The sequence below is a fragment of the Echinops telfairi genome, unplaced genomic scaffold, assembly GCF_000313985.2.
Source record: "Echinops telfairi isolate 266 unplaced genomic scaffold, ASM31398v2 ScPeMD7_31;HRSCAF=116, whole genome shotgun sequence".
NCBI lineage: Eukaryota > Metazoa > Chordata > Mammalia > Afrosoricida > Tenrecidae > Echinops > Echinops telfairi.
Window position 1 is genome coordinate 52,533,303 of NW_022103928.1, and position 19,189 is coordinate 52,552,491.

Genomic DNA, 19,189 nt, shown 5'->3' on the forward strand with positions numbered 1-19,189 from the left:
TCCTGTAATAAGAGGTGAGCCAATTGTTTGAAAACTAGGCCTTGGAAGTAGTAGGGGAGAGGGCTTCAGATGTGGTGAAAAGCCATCTTACAAGTGACTGCAACTTTCCAGGAAAACAACATTTTAAAAAGCTTGTTTCAGCTAAGGAAAATTCAGAGAGGTTTAAAAGAGTACAATAAAAACATCATAAATAGGAAGATTAATATATGTCTATAGTTAGGCCTAATTTATCAGTTATCCTAATAACTATGTAAAAGTCAAAAAATCCTAGATCTTTCCAACTCCCAGATCAAAACCAAAAAAAAAAAAACCCAAACAAACCCAATGCCATTGAGTTGAGTCCAACTCATAATGACCCTATTGGACAGAACAGAACTGCCTCGGCGCATTTCTGAGACTGAAGGTAAGCTTCATCTTTCTCCTGTGCAGTGGCTTGTGCTTGAGAACTGCCAACCTTGTGGTTAGCAGCCACTACCCCACAAGGTCTCCTCCCAGATCAAATTAAAAAGCAGAAATAGTTTCGTTCTGTGCAGTAGACAAATTCTAATTTGGACTGTACAGCGTATCCTGAGTTCTTGCAGTTAGTGCTTCAAAACCCAAACCAAGCTCACTGCCAGTGAGTCAGTTCTGACGCATAGTGACGCTATAAGGCAAGGTGAAACTGCCCCCTTGGATTCTGAGACTGTACCTCCTTACCCAAGTGGAAAGCCTGGTCTTTGTCCTGAGGTACTGCTGGCCGTTTCCAACTGCTGACCTTGAGTTAGCTGCGCAGTATACAACCCACCATGCGTGCCACCCGGAATCCCTTGAAGTCCCTTGTAGGGACTGCTAGCAGAGTTTAAAGATTGCCATGTGAGCATCAGTGAAAGTATCTTACTGTGAATAGACTCGACATCTGACAACAAAGAAGCAGGTTTTTCTTGGTGCACGATATTATCCATCAGCAATTCTAGCACTCAAAATCACTTCTGTATCAAACAACATCATCCCCAAATATATTTCTGTATGCCAGGATTGAAAGTGAAATCTTTGTTTTCAGTAGGCTTTATAAAAGCTTTAGTTACATGTATACAATTTTACAATTTCCATATGTATAGTGTATAATAATGATACATGTTTCTCCAAATTGTCATGTTACCTAGTCATGAGAGGAAAATGAAAAGAATAACAAAAATTGGAAAATTCAATGAACAGACTTGATTTTCTTTTCACATTCCTATACAGGCAACTTTCCTTCTAGAAAATAAGCAAACAAACAAATAGACATGTTATTTGTAAGTATTTCATTATTATCAAAACACATGATAAACCAGGCATCAGAAGAAAGTCATTGAAAATTTGCACATGATTAAATATGGATTGAAAATGTATAGTGTAGCTTTATTTTGTCTGTGTGTGTGTGTGTCTGTATAAAATATCAGTAAGAGCTAATTCAAACCATGATGGTGTGCACGAGGCCAATTATCCTAAAGAATAATTTGCTATGTTATTTATATAAGCTATGTATTCAAATGGAATTCAGTTATATTATTTTAAAGAGTTAAACTCTGAAGAATGCAGTTAGGTATACTATTTAGACTGGAATCCAGTTATATACGTTTAAAGATAATAATAGCAAAGTGTACCATAAAACTACAATATTTAAATCGGAGTGGTATTGTTATGGCATTAGGCAAATTGGTCATGTAAAAAGATTTTAGGGTACAGAAGCAGCAGTGGTTTTGATATGTGTGTGCGTGTGTTGAGTAGGTGTTTTAGGCACATACTAGTAGTAAAGAATGGCTTATTAGGATCGAGGGCAATTGCTTGCCCTTTCACTGGAAAAAGCCAAGGTTAGTTAGATTTCTCTTCCTCACCACATACCAAAGTAAATCCAGAGTTGATTATGAGTTTATACCTAAAAATATATAGTTAACTTTGGATTGTGAATGCCTGTCCAGGCATGGTAGAACAAAATGTCTTAAGAAAATAGACGGACAGATTTGTTTATGTAAATATTAAAACATTTCTGTAACAGTAACCATACTGTGGAATCATGACAAGATAAATCCTCAATGGTCAAATATTTACAACCTGTTTCCTGGGTAGAGAGCCATTGACTTTGAAGTTTGGACCTTTAATATCCTAGAAGTTTCTTTGAAGACTGAATGAATTCATAGCACACTCTGTGAACAGCAGGAAAATCTGAGATGGAAAATAAGCAGTGAGGATAGGTATGTCCTTTCAAACATTTGGTTCCTGTTGAGGATGCTGATTAGCAAGCATCAACTATACAGTTATTGAGAGAGAGAAACAGTATTGCCTTAAATTTAGTATTAAGACATAATTCTCGTAGATGAAAGCTATAGGAGAAGAATGCAGCATTAGCAGCAGAGAAAGATCCAGTAATAACCCGTGAGGTACAGATGACACTAACTTGCTTGCTGTAAGCAAAGATGCCTTTTTAAGGAAAAACAAAGACTACAGCTTTCATGTTGAATTATGCTGATTGAACATGAAAAGCAACATCCTCACTGCTGGACCAGTACACAACATAATGGTGGGTAGAGAGGATCCTGTGAACGAACTCATTTTACTTGGGTCTGACGCCCAAGGACGAAGCAATCAGGAGATCAAATGACAGAAAGCTTTGGGCAAATCTATGCAAGAACTCTTTAAGGGGACAAAGGTGCTCGTGACCCAGCGCTTGGTTACTTGCCATCACCTCATAGGTATGCTGACACTGAGCAATGACTATGGAAGATCAAAGAATTGCTACATTAGCAGTCTGCTGTTCTCGCTCACCGAACTCACTGCTGACTCCTGGTGTTAGTGGAGAATATTGAATGTACCACGAGCTCTTAGAAGAACAAACAAATCTCTGGTCAGGAATACGGTCCGAATACTTACAGGTGAGGATGGCGAGGCGTTATCTGGAGTTCTTTCAACATGGCAGCAGGAGAGAAAGGGAAAATTTTGGAAAGAACAATTAACACAGTGGCTTCAACCGTGGGTTCAAGAACAGTGTGGAAGTAATTAGCCACATGCTCCATATCCTCCTCCACAAAAATGGATATTTGTATATGTAAAATTTCTAATTTTTTTTAAGGGGGACTTAGGGTGAAGGGAGAAGCCAAGGTAGTATTCTGTTCTTTTGTACAGAGAGGATTGCTATGCATCAGAACCCGCTCAATGGCATCTAATAACAGCAATATTAAGAAATGCACGGTTCACAGTGACCTTGCAATTAGCAGATGAGTGCTTCGTCCAAGGCGCCACTAGGGTTCCTTTGATTTATCAACGGCCCCGTTCGATGTGATTACTTATACCTGAATACAGTCCCGCTCAGTTATGGGCAAGTGGAGTTTTCTCTGTTTTACCCAACGTGCTATAAAAACATGGCTCAAAGTCATGTCCGCCTCATGTGCTTTCTCCTCTGTGGTTGCTAGGCACTGCTGAGTTCCCTCCTAACTCACTGCCCTCAAGTTGGCACTGACCCGTAGCAACTGTGAAGGACAGGATAGAAACCTGTGTGTTTCCCAGACTGTAACTCTTCATGGGTAGGAGTAGAAACCCCTACTTTCCCCTTCAGAGCTGCTGCTCTTTGAAACTGCTGACCTTGCAGATTGCAGCCCAACCAGTAACCACTAATCCACCAGGGCTCCTCACAGTACCCCCCACCCCCAATTGAAAAAATAAAATAAACCCAAGGACCACTCCCCCCCCCACACACACACACACATACCACTACCCCACCTCCATACCCACATACACACTACCAAGCCTTTGTGCTTAAACTAGTTCCATTTGGTTCTCTATGTTTTTTTCTGGGCAGTGCCATTTTTTATGAGTAAAGACATCATGTCAAAAACTATACTTACAAAATTGCTTGCGGGGTGGGGGTGGGGTGTCTCTGATTGAATTTATACCTTTCCATGCCAAGTATGTTTCGCATATTTCAAACATTACTGCTTGGACGCACTGGAACCCAAGGAAGACTCCAGTACAGGCGTGCGTCATTTGTAGCGTCGTTCTGAGTTTCAGGACGGAGCTGCTCTATTTGCTCAAGGCTGAGAAGTAGGGACAACGCTTCCACTAAGGAGTTCCCTGTAATGCTCAATCCAGTCTCCACTTTCATTTCTTTTTGAATCAACATAGATTTTGAACCAAACCATCATTTATTCGCTTTAAACCATAGAAAAGGGACCTCTGTTTTTCCCTAAGAGCAGTATCATTGCTCTCAGTAACTATGCATAATTCCTATCTGCTCACACAAAATAGTTTCAGCTTGAAAAGTCAGCATTGGCTAGAACTTTGAAGTCCTATCAAGGACGACTGTTTCCTCCATCTCTTGTTCCTGAAGGTCTCGAGGTTCCAGGAAGAAGGAGAAGACACTGACAAAAGCCCTTCCTTTCGGGTCTTCCACTGAAAGGCGAAGACAGGCACTAACAAATGCAGGAAAACTAGGTGGTTCTTAAACTGGGGGAAGCTCTGAACATTCTGAAAAACCACAGCATACATCTAATTTCTTACTCTTAAATAGTTTTTCTGCGCCATTAAATATTTTGCTAGGACAATGTCACAGTGTTCCATTATATGGGTATGCTGAATTTATTTAACTTGGTGTCTTACATGTAGACTGCAATCAGATTTAGCTACAATAACTGAAGCAGCGAATATATTTGCAGTTAAATATGTGCATGGCCAAAAAATCATCTTTCAAAGATATTGTACCAAAAATGTTATTTCCTGGATTATGCAGTTAGCAAAGTATAGAGGTGTATAACCATTGCCAAATTGACTTCCACTAATCTCATAACTTTTCTTTTGATATTTTCACCAGCAGTTCAAGAAAATAATCACTTCAAGTGTACATTGATGGATAGATAGATAGATAGATAGATATAGATATATAAATTAGAGCAACAGAACTAGAAATCTTATAGCAATTTTGTTGTTAGATTATGTTTTCCTTTTTTTTTTAAATCATTTTATTAGGGTCTCTAATTAGGTCTTTCATTGCTAGCCAGATCCACCTGACTTACATCATAGTCCACGGCCTTTGCTTTAATGAATCATTTGTTCACGTTCCTTTTCATTTTCTATGGGAGTATATATCTTTCTAGAGTTAATTCATCAGTATCTGTCTTAAATATATTAACTCTATGGAGAAAGGAAAAAAATTTGAGAAATCAGAGGATTGTATTTGGAGGGATAACATGTTTATTGAGTTTTTTGTTTGTTTTGTTCTTAGTGCCGAGCCCAGAATAAAATATTTGGGCTCTCATATAATGTGGTCTTTCCATGATAGTTACACGCATCATGTTCCTCTTGTCTCTTGTCATCCCGCTTTTTACATTCTTACCAACATTTTTGTTTAGCGGGGTCTAGAAATTCCTGTTCTCGTGATTAGGATATCTCCTACTTACCTTAATCAACTTTCATTTTTTTCTCCTGGAAATAAGCCCGTGATGCAGATCTCCAGCAAATGGAGAGCTGCCTGTTTGGCTCGGCGCACCTTCAACACTTGTTCTCACACTGTTCCTTGGTGCCGGTCATATGATTATGATTATTCTTCTAACTCACTACAGATAATGTATACATCCTTTCTGTTTCTTTAAGGATAGTGGGAAAGAAATCGTGTCTGTTCATTCACTAGGTTTCCATATTTCCAATATGCTTAGCAAAAATACCCTTTTTATCTGAGCACCCAAAGACAAAGGTGTCCCATTATATTCTAACTTAGTTTTTCCATTAACTTTTTGAATTGCCCTCGTATATGACGTGTGGTTGCATGACATTCTGCACACACATAAGGCTTGACAGGTAAGCTAAAAATATATATACTTACTACCTTTCTTTAGAAAGAGCTTGACTCAGGAATGGTTGATAAAGAAGGTACAGATATGGACTGAATAATAAGCCACAGGAAGAAAACCAGCTTCCACTTGTATCAGAATGTAAGAATATCTGAATATTAATATGACGACAAGAATTCCCTGCGAAAATAACATTTCAAATTGTGAGATTTTGGGTTACCTATTGTGAAATCCATGGAAGAAGCGCTGTCATATCGGTCAAGGATGACTGCAAATTTATCGATCTCAGTCTATGCTTACCTCTCATCAGCTCAGGTATCCGGTCAGAAAAGTTTTGAGTGCCTGCGGCTCGTCAAGATATTGCATATACGGGGGATCAAATTGTTTTTGAACAGGAGCATTTTCAACATTTTGCTTCTAGAGGATTAAGTTCTATAGCTGGTATTCATCTAAGACTTAAGTCAAGAGCCAAAGGGATTAGTAATGAAATACCGAATGGCAAGTACAGTCTCTCGCTCTAATGTTTTTAATGATAATGATGCCTGAAGGATGGATGAAGTGTGCCTATCTTGTCGTTTTCTCACTAAATGCAACTTCCCCATGGGAGCACATTCTCTGTTTTGAGGACAGGATCGGAACAGGGCATGTCAGAATGGATTGCAACTAGCAGAATTTCTTTCCCCCATCATATTTCAGTCAGCTCCTTATCTTGATTTTTCAAGTGGAAAAAATGCAAATTTTAAGCCTTAGCTTAAGCCGATGAAATGTCAAAATCAGTAAAAATTAAAACACCAAGGTGAAGATGCAAAGCAATGAGCGAGAATTAAGAAATGTCTGTGTTTGAAACAAATATATGCAGAAAGCCATCACTCCCAAGTATGTCTCCTGGTGGACTGGTGGACTAGTTTTGTTTCTATGTCTTTGTCAATGCGTTGTTTACCAGACACATAACCACTGATAGATGAAGTAAAATTTATCTTTCTTTCTTTTTTTTTGCATTTTATTATATATATATTTTTAAACATTTTATTAGGGGCTCAAAATTTATCTTTCACTGATTTTAGTTGTGAAATAGAGGGCTATGTTGGGTTTTGATGCCATCGACACGATTCTGAATTATGAATAACAGAAAAATTACTTATGACTCCATTCATTCTCACAAAGCCTTTATTTAAGAGACAAGTAGGATTAGAACCATGCGTATAAACATGAAAATCCATTGAACTTAGGGTTCACAGTAGAGATGATTTGAGTGTTTGATGCTACTTCTCTCCAAGATACTCCTTTTCTTGACATTTTTTGCTGTGATGTACGTGAAGACTCACAAAGCAGGCACCCGTTTTTCATATTCAATAATGCTTATGTTTTACCTCATCCAGGTCAGTCCGCACGACGGGTCCCTGCTTAGCCCACTTCTTCCCTGAAGCCCTGTTGTCATTTCTTCTTTCCTAACCCTAGTGAATGCTGCCCTTTTGATCTTAAATGATTGGTATTTTCAGCATGGAAATGAGGCTGTAGTTGTGTGTGTGTGTGTGTGTGTGTGTGTGTGTGTGTGTGTGTGTGTGTAGGGGGGCACTACCATTCTTTAGCCAACCAATAAGGCTGGTTGTGATTTTGAGCTCTGCTACACATTTGTATACCATTCCTTCCAGGACACCATCTGACGCTTCTGGTCGCAGGGTTGTGGAGGTGGATGTTGGCATGGGCCACTAAGCCATTGAACTCTTGTTTTTTCACATGTGTCTTTCAATTGCCACTATTCTTTGCTCCAGACAGGGAGGAAGCAATATTTGTGCCTTAGATAGCTGATTAAGGCCTTTGAAGATCCCCGTTGCCACCCACCAAAGTAGAATGAAGAATTTTGTGAACTGTGTTAGGCCCATTGACGTTGGTGTCTCCTGGACCATTGGTGTCTCATTCCCTCAAAGTGTTTGATTGGAGACATTTTCTTTCTTTTTTTAAATCATTTTATTGGGAGCTCGTAGAACTCTTATCACAATCCATACACACATCAATTGTGTCTAGCACATTTGTACATTTGTTGCCCTCATCATTCTCAAAACATTTGCTTTCTACTTAAACCCTTGGGATCAGCTCCTCATTTTTTGCCCCTCCCTCCTCGTTTCCTGCTCCCTCATGAACCCTTGATAATTTATGAATTATTGTTATTTTGTCATATCTCCACCTGTCCGACGAGCAGAGACATTTTCATAACTATGTCCCTGCATACTTTGCCACAGCCATGGATATGTTTGCAGCGAGCTGACAGTTTACCCTTCTGTTTCCTCTCCGACTGCTTTTGTTCAGCTCCTTCTCTGAGTTGATATTCAACACACTCCTCTGTCATTTCCTCTGTGCTCATGTTTCAGGATTGTCAGCTGTATCTGTTTCATTAGGTTTCTCAGGTCTTTGATGTAGAGGGTCCACGTAGGTGCCAGCCTAGTTCTCCTCTCATAGTGAGCAGGCTTGGATTTTGTATCTTGATTTTGATGTTGAATTGTTTGTGTTGTCTGATTTAGTGTTCTCTGCTTGATGACTCTAAACTCTAATAACCATTGTAAGGGCAACACGGAACCCACAGACAAAATTTGTGATTAAAGGGTTTCTTATTTATTTTTTTTTGAAGGGATTCTTAAAAGGGTGTGCTGTCTGTGAGAAATGCTCAGGGTCGTTATGTATCAGGCATGTCACATTGTTCTTTCAGGCCTGCTCAGAAATGCCCAAAGGGGCACAGCCCTCTGCTGGAAGCCTTACCAGAAGGCATTCGGCTCAAGCTCCATGGGTTTGCCAGCGGGATCCCTGAATGAGTGACTTGTCCAGTCACCCCTCTCTGCAAGCCCTCAGCTTCCAGCACAAAAACACTCATATTTATTTATTATGTATTTATTCGGGGAGGGGCGCACCAGCCAGCCCTCAGCTTTACTTGCTCTGTGGGTTAGGAAATCCACTGTTTTCTGTGCTGTCTCCTGGTTCTGCTGCTGCTCCTCGATCCAGGAGGTTTGCTGCACGGAGGTAATGAGATCCTTCCCGCTGCTTCTCAGAAGGCTCATTTTATACACAGCAGGATGCAATGCCAGGGAATCTTATTCACAATTACTCACAGGTGAATCCTATTAATGTCTTTCTTACGAGATCTATGCAGGAAAAGATTTGACAGGAGGGCAAGCATCCCTTTGGCTGGAAGAGCCACACTAAACAATTCACTGATTGTCTGCGTTCACTTTTACATTGTATTGTTTCAACTTGTTTTATGCTTTATAATTTGGTTTTTAACATGTGAGGAAATCCATTTTGTTTCCTAACAATTAGAATCCGATAGGGTCACTATGAGTCAGAACGGAGTCCATGACAGTGGACATTGCTTTGAGAGGCACAAAGTCTAGACTCCCATAAAATGCCAGCATTGGGTATTTGTTCATTAGAAATATCACTTTAAAAATCACATTACCATGGATCCTTAGATTGAAAAGAAAGTAGCTTATCTCTTGAATTATGGTTATGTGGGGAGGGGAGCAATCAGTTTTGGATAAGTGCTTGCTCTTCTTTGTCCCGTGGAGGCATCTGACTGGAACATGTCAGCGTCCATCAGAAATCAAGTCCCTGACTCTAAAAGTCACTTCCTCTTTATATTGGGCTCAAGTCTGAAAATCTAAGCAATTTGATAGAGCACAAGGAAAAATGATTAGAAGTCTATTCACATTTTAATCTGTGTACAATAAGCTGCTTGTGTGAATGGTATTGACCATTCTTCAAGGATTCAAATTCTGAAAATCCGTCACATTACATTGTAACTCTCTAAAATTATAAGCATTCTTTAAGTGTGATTCGACCATCCCAGCTTGAACAACTGAATGGATACTAGAGAAGTATTTCAGTTATAACTAACGAGAAGTGGGCTGTAGCACTCCACAGCCATTTCCTGCGACTGGACGAACTTGGGCCTCATGCTTTTTGTTGCCTGGGGAAGATCTCTAGTCGACCTGATTTGGAGATGATCAGGGTCAAGGTGGTGGTGAAAGTCTTGATGTTCAGAAGATCGGCTGTCTATTGTGGAACGTTTCTTAATGATAGCACACATTGCGGAGCCTTCTCCCCAGGACAGACACCTGTCAGGCTTTCCTTTTTCCTGTAAGCGAAATGGTATGTGTATCATAAATGCATTGCATTTCAAAATAGTCCTCATATATTTGTATTTGATGACTGCAATTATGAAACCACAGCATCTATATGTGACTAACTAATTGAACAATAATACTTGACTGCTGTGCATCATCTGTATTATCTATGAGTCAGTATTTCTGTATTGTTTAGCTGCACTGTTTCTCACAGATGATGAAGGTCGAAACTCTTGGCTTTTGCTCTCTTGGGCCTGAATACCTTTTGATTTTGAGTCATTTGGATTGCTTCTGTTTGGAAATGAAAACAGTGCCACTAGTGAACATTAAACTATGACCCAAATGGAAATTATCTAATTTAAAATATAAAAACAAGTTAAGAATTTTATTTGTTTGATTATCTTTGTCACTGTTTCTTACCCTGTGGTATAAGACATATGGTGTTAAGGCAGAAAGTATAGCTATAAAATCAGAGCTACCATTATCAAAGAAAAATATCCAAGCACGAAGTTGTTTCTTGACATACCCTCTATCTAAGTATGGACGCGGTATTTCCATTTCTAGCCCTTCCCTAAAGAGTTCCACACACTTTGATTTAAACACCACACCAAAACAGTCATTTTGCCATCCTCAAAAAATTCACACTGTGTTCCTTTGAAATGTTCTTGGAGTTTTGAGAACAACAGCAAAATTCCCATGGGGTGAGAACGGGGATGCAGGGTGAATGAGGTAAGGCGTACCATTGCAATTCCCCGAGGACAAACCCGGCTGCCCTCAAGGAATGAGCAGGTGCATTACCACTGGGAAAACTTTCCCATGGTTTTAACTTTCCCGGCCTTTTCTCACCAATATAGCTCTCAATGATCTTTTCTTCACAGTTCTTCCTAACTAACAATCTCACATGCTCATGCTGTTCCCTAGAGAAAATCTATCATGATTATCAGTTTGGAATCCCCCACCTCCACCCCAAAAGCAGCCTCCATAACCTTGTGAGCTGGCCTGTCTGCCTCTAATATACTTGCCTCCTGTCTCCACAGTTCCCATTGTAAACCACTGTGTGGATTGGTTTATTCATTTTTTATTTTAATGGCACCCTGAGGCATCTAGGTTCAAAACAAAACCAAACTAAGCATATTTAGAATAAATCTGTGCATATAGGAACTGAAACTCTAGTAGCAATACTTTTTGTCTTATCATTATTTAAATAGACCCTATCCCACCAAAGAAAACTATAGAAATCTGTTCAGTCTTTCCACTACATTGGTTTTTTTTCTGTTTTGCATATGATCTGGTTTGGGTTTATTTCAATACTGGAACAAGTACAACATGAAAATATCAACAACTGGTTCCAGGAATCAGGTGGGTGGGGGGCGGGGTGGTGCAGAGGCACCTTGATCTTGGATCTTGTCATGCAACTGTGGTGGCAATCCTGGGGCTGTTCTGATTAAAGAACTGCTTCTTTGCCATCTTTAAAAATAACCCGGCCAAGGGAACTTTGGGAATAATAAAATGTACTGTGCAATTTTGTTCTCTGTTAGAACGCAGAAGACGAAGATATTGTTCTCACCCCTGATGGCACCAGGGAATTTCTGACATTTGAGGTTCCTCTCAACGACTCAGGATCAGCTGGGCTTGGTGTCAGTGTCAAAGGGAACCGGTCCAAGGAGAACCACGCAGACCTGGGGATCTTCGTCAAGTCCATTATTAACGGAGGAGCGGCATCTAAAGTAAGCGCACAGCGGCTTTGTCACGTGTGTGTCCACGGACAGAATGTTGTCCGTGGCAGCTCTGTTATTCCTTTGGAAACATAGGCGTTGAGCCCATGTTTTCTGCTTCCTTTGCCGTATTCCATAATCAGGGGAACATTAGGGAGATGGCAGTTGGGGATGGATTCCCTAACGTCTCCTCTTTCACTTGTCGAAACTTCACAGAACTCCGCATTCTAGTGATGAAAAGGAGATCACCTGGGCACAGGCTGTGCCCAAGCCCTGGCACAAAGTGGGCACAGCGTCAGGGCTCCTCTATCCCCCTCTTCCTCTCCCGCACCGAGCGCTTCCTTTATCCTGTTTCACAGGCTGGAGAAAACGCCCTGGCTGTTTGCTGAGAGGGGGTTTTCTGCAGTGGTGTTGAGCTTTTCCAAGTCTTGGGTTGTAAATAACCTCTGGTGGGTTCTCTGAAAGGGAGAACGCAATCACTTTGTGTCCTGTGAATTAGTATGCTATTTTGGTAAACAGATTATGATAATGACTCGATTTACAAATGTATAAGTGATTGAAATCAGCACAGGCTACAATGGCTGCCTAGACAGTTATTATGCCAGTGTTCAATTGGGCAGAATCCATTAGGAGGAAAGGGCTTTTGTGTCTACTTATTTATTTATTTTAATTAAAGGGGAAGCCGCTTGTTTGGTAACAGGCTGTTTCCTAGCACTTTTTAAATTTATTTCTTCATTTTTTTTTAACCCGCTTCCCCAGGATGGAAGGCTTCGGGTGAATGATCAGCTGATAGCTGTAAATGGAGAATCCCTGTTGGGCAAGACGAACCAAGACGCCATGGAAACCCTCCGCCGGTCCATGTCTACAGAAGGGAACAAGCGCGGAATGATTCAGCTCATTGTAGCGCGGCGCATCAGCAAGTGCAGCGAGGTAAAGGGAAACAGGCATCCGATCCACAAAAGGCGCTCACCTCTGAAATGGTCATTACACGAGGATGGTCCGCAACACCGGGCAGAGAACGGCAGGTCCCGAGGCCTGTCTGCAAAGGACGATGACTTTTCCTTGCAAGCTGTGGTTGTGTTGTTGTATACGTGGGTTGGGGTTTGCGTTCTTCTTCATTCAAGGTGTTTCTCAGCGGAGGCTAACATTTTCTGTGGCCAACTCACCGGATAAGATTTCTATCGCGCAGTCACATGGAGCTGAGTTTTCTTCCACAATATAGGGCTACATCTTTCTTCTCCGCATCACAGTTTTTCTTCTAATCAGCCGGGGTGTTCATTGCCGTTGGTTTACCAGTCAGCATAGCCTCATGATGTCCCTTCCTGGGTCCCAGGAGATCTTTGGTAGCAGAGCTCTCGTCTTTTCTTCTCAGGTGCCCTTGGGTCAGCTCTCCTCATCTGCACCACCCCTGAGCCCCGAGAGTATACTTAGCAGGTGATGGATCCTTGGGAGAAATAATGACAATGACAACGGACTCATTTGCTTATCTAAATTTGGGTACCTCTTACAAACTTCACACTAGTGATGAAATTCCTACGACTAGCTTTCTTACAGTTAGTGTCCTCTTGCGGACAGAGTCAGAAGTATAGGGCTCCCCTGTTTCTACTCTAGCCCCAGTTTCCTCTCTGTCTGGTGGACAGGGGCCTTGAGTGCCTGCTTTTCAGTGACAGGTAGTAGAAGATGTGGCTGGTTCAAAGTTACGGTGTTGTTGTTTGTTGCCATCACGTTGTCTCTGAGTCATGACCACTCCATGGACAACAGAAACCAGGGCCTGTTTTGAGGCGTACAACATTCTTCATCAGTCACATCAGAAGGATCCAATTTGTGGATCCACATTAAGTGAGCTGAGTTATACCTGCTGCAGATTAAAGGAACGTAAATGCTTCTTTGGGCCTAAAGTGGATGCGCCCCAGTGAGGGCAAGAAGAAGCACATGACTGTGACTGCTACCCTAAGGTCTTAGTTTGGAAGTCACTGCACTTTATTCAAATCTCCACCCATTAAATGGCAATTTAAGACTACCATATATTTGCCGTTTTCATGGTTTCCGTGCTTTGTGTAACATGTGTTATTCCTGCAGATATTCTTTTGCCTTCATGAATGAACATGATGGGAAACGAAACAAACCAACCAGCCTCAAAACTCTGCTTGTCTTTGAAACGGTGTCATGGCTCAGAGTACCAGAGTAGCATCAGCTCCCTTGTTAGGCTGGGTTGACTAGAGAAACAAATCCAGAGATACTGATCTATGTCTAAGAGAACTTTATATTAAGAAGAAATTATACATGGAGAAAACATGCTAGCCTCGTCCAACTCAAGTCCATAAATTCAATAATAATCCACGTATTCATCCCTCTTAAGACTCAGGCAGCCACATGTAATGATGTAGCATGCAGAAGATCACAGACCAGTGGCTACCTAGTCATGCAGATCCAGTGTGCAGTTCATCCCAGGGCTCTGGCAGCCATCGGGGTCAGCCAGCCGGAAGAGGAAGGCACAGAGAGAAGGGGAGGTTCCCAGGACCCTGCTTGTGAGAAGGCCACACCCACAAGGAGGGACCATCAGGCTGTGACGTGATTGAAAGGTAGAATTCTACCCTCATGCTTTCATATACAAGGGGGTACCCCCTCCCCCCCAAAAAAAACATCTGAAAAACTAAAACAAAAAACAAAAAAACCCTCCGCTAGGCAGAAGTTTTGTAGTGCGCATTTTTTCTGCAAGGTGAGCATCAAGCAGCTTTGCGTTAGTGCACCCAGTGGTGTCACATGGGAAAGTTCTCTCTGGTTATGGTGAGTGTTTTCATGAAAGCAGTTTCACTCCATACTTCTTTTTTTTGATGGCCAATTTAAGAGAACAGCAGCGGCTGAGAAATTTTGTTTCCTATTTGGGGTAAAATGCCGCAGAAACTGTTGTGATGTTGAACACAGCTTACAAGGACAGCATTATGGGAAAAACTCAAGTGTACAAGTGATTTTTTCATTTCAAAAGAGGTGAAATGTCGATTGATGACAAACTTGTTCTGGACGTCTGTCATCTTCCCGAACAGATGGAAGTATCGACTCGTAGATCAATATGGTCAGAGAGCTGATCAAGCTTTCTATTTAAAGGTTCTGAAGAGATTGTGTAATGTGCAGCAAAAAGGCCTGGTTTGTGGCTGAGAGGGGACTCTTTTTGCCACCAGGACAATGGACCTGCTCACGCAGCCATCTCAGTGCACCAGTTTTTGGCAAAAGACCAGCATGCATGCCTCTCTTGCCCCACACACCTTACTACCTGATCTCGCCCCATGTGACTACTTTTTGTTTCTGTGATTGAAGAAGGACATGAAAGGACACCGATTTGATAATGTAGAAGAAGTGAAGAAACACGAGAGAGATGCTGTCAGCCATACAAACAGAAAAATGTTTTCAAGAATGTAGTCACAGATTTGACAGATGTATTGAGTGTAATGGAGAGTACTTTGAAGATGATAAGGGTTTTTTTAAAAGTTAAATACATAGCTTTAAAAAAATGTTTTTTGGGGTGCACCCCCTCATATCTTCAAGTTGACATGAAATTATGTAACTACCACAGCTACCAGAATATAGCAAACTGGTGATGGAAAAAGAATTGAGATTTGATTATTAGAATGAGTATTGTTTTGGGGTATCACTGAGTCAATTCCAACTCATCACCACCCCATGTGACAGGGCTGAACTGCTGCCTTGGCCTGGTCTTTCTCCTGAAAGGCCATTGGTTGCGTTCAAACCACCAACCTTGACCTTCACAGCTGAGCACTTAAGCGTTATGCCTCCACAGCTTCTAAGTTAGTGCTGAAACCTGAGAATCATCACATTTCATCAATCTATTAGACATTCACTATAGTTTTTTTCTTGAGGGCGGTGCATTGGGCTGCTAACCACATAGTCAGCAGTGAAAAACCGCCAGCTGTCCTGTGGGAGGAAAGTGAGGCTCTCTACTTCCATAGTTACAGTCTCGGGTCACTGGGAGCCAGAATCAGCTCAGTGGCAGTAAGATAGCAAGCTACTCACATGGGGGTGATCACTAATCTATCTGAGTGTATTTTCGAGTTCCGTGGATAGTCACTGACACAGTGACTCTCTTTTCCAGGGTTATTGCCCATCGACTAAGTTGGTTGGTTGGCTCATTTTTGCCATGGATACAGTGAATAATTAAGTCAATCTTAGCAGCCACAGGAAAAAATTGAATCCTAAAATGAAAAAGAAAAGGAGCATGAATTCTAATCTGAACATCTCAGAGGGCCAAGCAGTAGGCAGGCCTATAGGGAACAAAAACACTAGTACAGTCTGTGTGTCTTAGAACAATCCTTCATTGGCGATCATGGGTAGAATCTGCCCAAGGACAGAGTTCCGAAGAATTGGGAGAAGATGCGGTGTGGAGGCGACAAACCCAGGGAGGAGGTGGGATGAGTGGCTGCGCATTGAGAGAGAGGACTGCAGTGAATGAGGGGAAGCAAAATGTGTACAGATGGTTGAATGTGAAATGGATGATCTGCTCGGTAAACCATCCCAATTCGCAATGCAAGATAAACATTAAAAAGTTAATTCCTCAGAGTAGGCCACCAGAGTGGTTTCCTTACACTAGTTTTTGCTGGTTGCTTGATCATGACTGATCTTGTTAGGGTAACCATATGTTGACAAGACACCCTCCCACTGACCCACAGCCATGTAGTCAAATCCAATCTATGGCGGCCTTCCGCTCCTTAAAGTTTCTGGCACTGTAAGGCTTTATAGGAGCAGACGGCCTCTTTTTCCTCTTGCAGAGAAGTAGCTGGTCTTGATCCACCGAACTTGCTGTTAACAGCCCAATGCTTAGACCACAGCACCACTAGGGCTCCTCAGTGCTTTGTCTACCAGCCAACTGGACGGTTGCTCATTCAACAGGAGAGCGTTCATTTCACCGATGTTTACTGAGTCTCCATTCTGGGTTTGAAAATATGGTCGGTCCCCAGGACCATGGGCAATCAACCAATGGAGGTCCTGCGGCCATAGAACTCACTTTTCACTGGACAGTCTCTAAAAATAAATGCATCCCTTTAATCCCCATCTCAACATTTCCCTTACTGGAAAAGTTTGAACTTCATAGGGGAGCAAGAGATGTAAGACATGTCCAAAAGATCAGAATCCCACACCCGGATTTGCTTTAGCCTGGTTCACTTCATTCCTTATTGTTCCCTAAACGGTAGCAAAGCAAACCTCTGGCAGCCCGGAACCATTTGATGAAAGCACTGATTTTCCTTCCCTGTTGCACAGTGAAAGATGTGAAATTGGAATCCCACTGAACATCTCTGTCTCTCATTCATGCCTGCACATGAATTTATGTGAATGAAAATGATGTAAGTAAGGGAACAGCTGCAGCAGAAAGTAATAGATTTTAATATTCAATATTCCTTATGGTGTCATTTTCATACGTTGCTGGTTATTACTATTTCTTAGGACAGAGTAAGCTTATAAAGCAATTATATCAGAAAAATCTATCACGAGCGCTGTACTTTCTTTGTAATACTAGTGAGAAGCCTTTTCTACTGACAGGGTTTAACTAAAGAATTATATGAAGACAGAAGCTCAGTGCAGCGTCCCATAAGGCACAAGACATGATTTTGCTGCTGTTGTACTTATATATTACCAGGAAGAACTTCTCCCCACGTCCCCGGAGAGTATGTGTAAATTATGTTACAGTAAATATTGATAAAAGCAGAAGGCATCATGTTGTCATGAAGGAACCTCAAGCCAAAGTTATGTGCTTCCAACCTCTCCTTCTGGGTCTATTAGTCAGGTGTGTGTTCTAGTCTTTGACACGCTCACAAAACCATATTCCCGGGGACCATCTCTGACTCAAGATCGAGAAGGTGGGCGTTTGCAAAAAAGAGCAGAAATAAACTTTTATTATACTTTATTGCTTCCTGCCTTCCTGCTACATCTGGGAAAGGCTGCATAGTATCTGAAAGTTTCCTTTGAAGTGACATATAGGCTTTCCTCACCAGGTATCCTCTTCATCTGCTGGGGTGTGCTAATTTGTGTTCTCCTGCAGCACCCGTGAAACAGGCTCTAGAAGTTCCTTCTCAGTCAGTCTTGTTGAGCCTTTCACGAATCTTTAGGCGACACCTTATTCTGGAAACATGTCCTTCATTCACTCTATTGCTGGTCCGTTAGACTCTGGCTCTTTGGTTTCCTTCAGGTGCCTGACCTTCCTCCTGCTTGCCCTCCCTCCCTCCCGCCCTCCCTCCCTCCCTCCCTCCCTCCCTCCCTCCCTTTCCTTTCAATTTTATTGTGTGTTGGTTTTCTGAGCAGATTCTAGAGGGATTTAAAAGATTCATGGACAAACTTCACTATCATTCAATACCATTTTTTTCATAAATGTTTTGAAGCCCCTGCATACGATTCAAATTGTATTAGTGATATTTACTATATTGTACAAGTATTTTTTTAATCACTCCAAACCGTAACTTTGTACTCATTAAATATTACTGGTCCACTCCTCCTTCCTCTCTGCCATTGGTGACTACTAAGCTTACTCAAAGCAATCTTTTTTACCTTTGCCTGTTTGGATGTTTTCTATAAGAAGGAGCATAGGGCATGTATCTTTTTTGCTCCATCTGGCATTGCTCTGCATGCTCCAGGGCTCAGCCAAGGTGGAGCACGCATCGGGACTCACTGATTGTCATGCCTGTATACTACTTCCTTGTATCTATGTATCACGTTTTAGGTATCTGTATGTTCATGTGTTGACAGGTCTGTTACATGGGGGTTGTTTCCGCCCTCTAATGACGGTGCTAAATGAGGCGATGTTCATGAAGTGTCTTATTCTGTTCTTGTTCTCCATCCTTTGGGGTGTAGACCCGGTAGTGGAATTGCTAGGCTATGTGGTGATGTTTCCTTTAACCCTGAATAATCGACACTCAGTTTTGCACAGCAGGTGCACTGTCTTCAATCCCCAACCCCTGGGAATGAGGGCTCCTCTTCCCTGTTTCTTTTGCTGCTGCTATTTCTCACGGCCTTCGTGGGCTGCCCTTTCTGAACCCCGCACATGTTCTCTGAGCGATCTCCCTCAACCTATTTTCCGATGATTCACCTAACCCTGCTTCCATCTCAGAACTTTTTTCTAGCACCAGATCGCTCTAACTGCCGGGGGAAGTGTAGGGGTCGATGCTCCAGGCGGCACAGTCACCAGCTCCTCACACCTGTGCTGTGGCTTTTCGTTCCCAATCCAGTCCCCGCACCATATCTTCCTCTTTCCCTTGCGGAAGCCAGGCATCTGAGTCTCTGTGGCCTTCTCAGTGTTTTTGTAGTGTTTCTGGAATCAACTTCCAGAACACCTCTTTCCTCAGCTCACGTTTCTCCATCTCCCTGTGCCCCTGTCCTATGTCAGCCCGCAGGGTCTGCCCTGGTTCACAGGAGCAACAAAGTGAAGGTTCCTCTCCATCAAAGTGATCTCCTTCACCCACTCTTCACAGGGCTGTTCGGATAGTATCATTCCCTCCTGAAATCCCTGAAGGAATTCTCTTCCCCACCACCCCCAGCTCCCCGGAATAGATGCTGCTCT

General features: G+C 42.0%; 1 protein-coding gene across 1 annotated transcript in view; it reads left to right on the plus strand.

Moving 5' to 3' along the window:
* PARD3 (par-3 family cell polarity regulator) overlaps positions 1 to 19,189 on the plus strand; it is a 631,094-nt gene that overhangs the window by 307,755 nt on the left and 304,150 nt on the right. The window contains exons 13-14 of the mRNA XM_045290158.1: positions 11,452 to 11,640; positions 12,388 to 12,558. Coding sequence (XP_045146093.1) covers positions 11,452 to 11,640; positions 12,388 to 12,558 — 360 coding nt within the window. The remainder of the gene's footprint in view (positions 1 to 11,451; positions 11,641 to 12,387; positions 12,559 to 19,189) is intronic.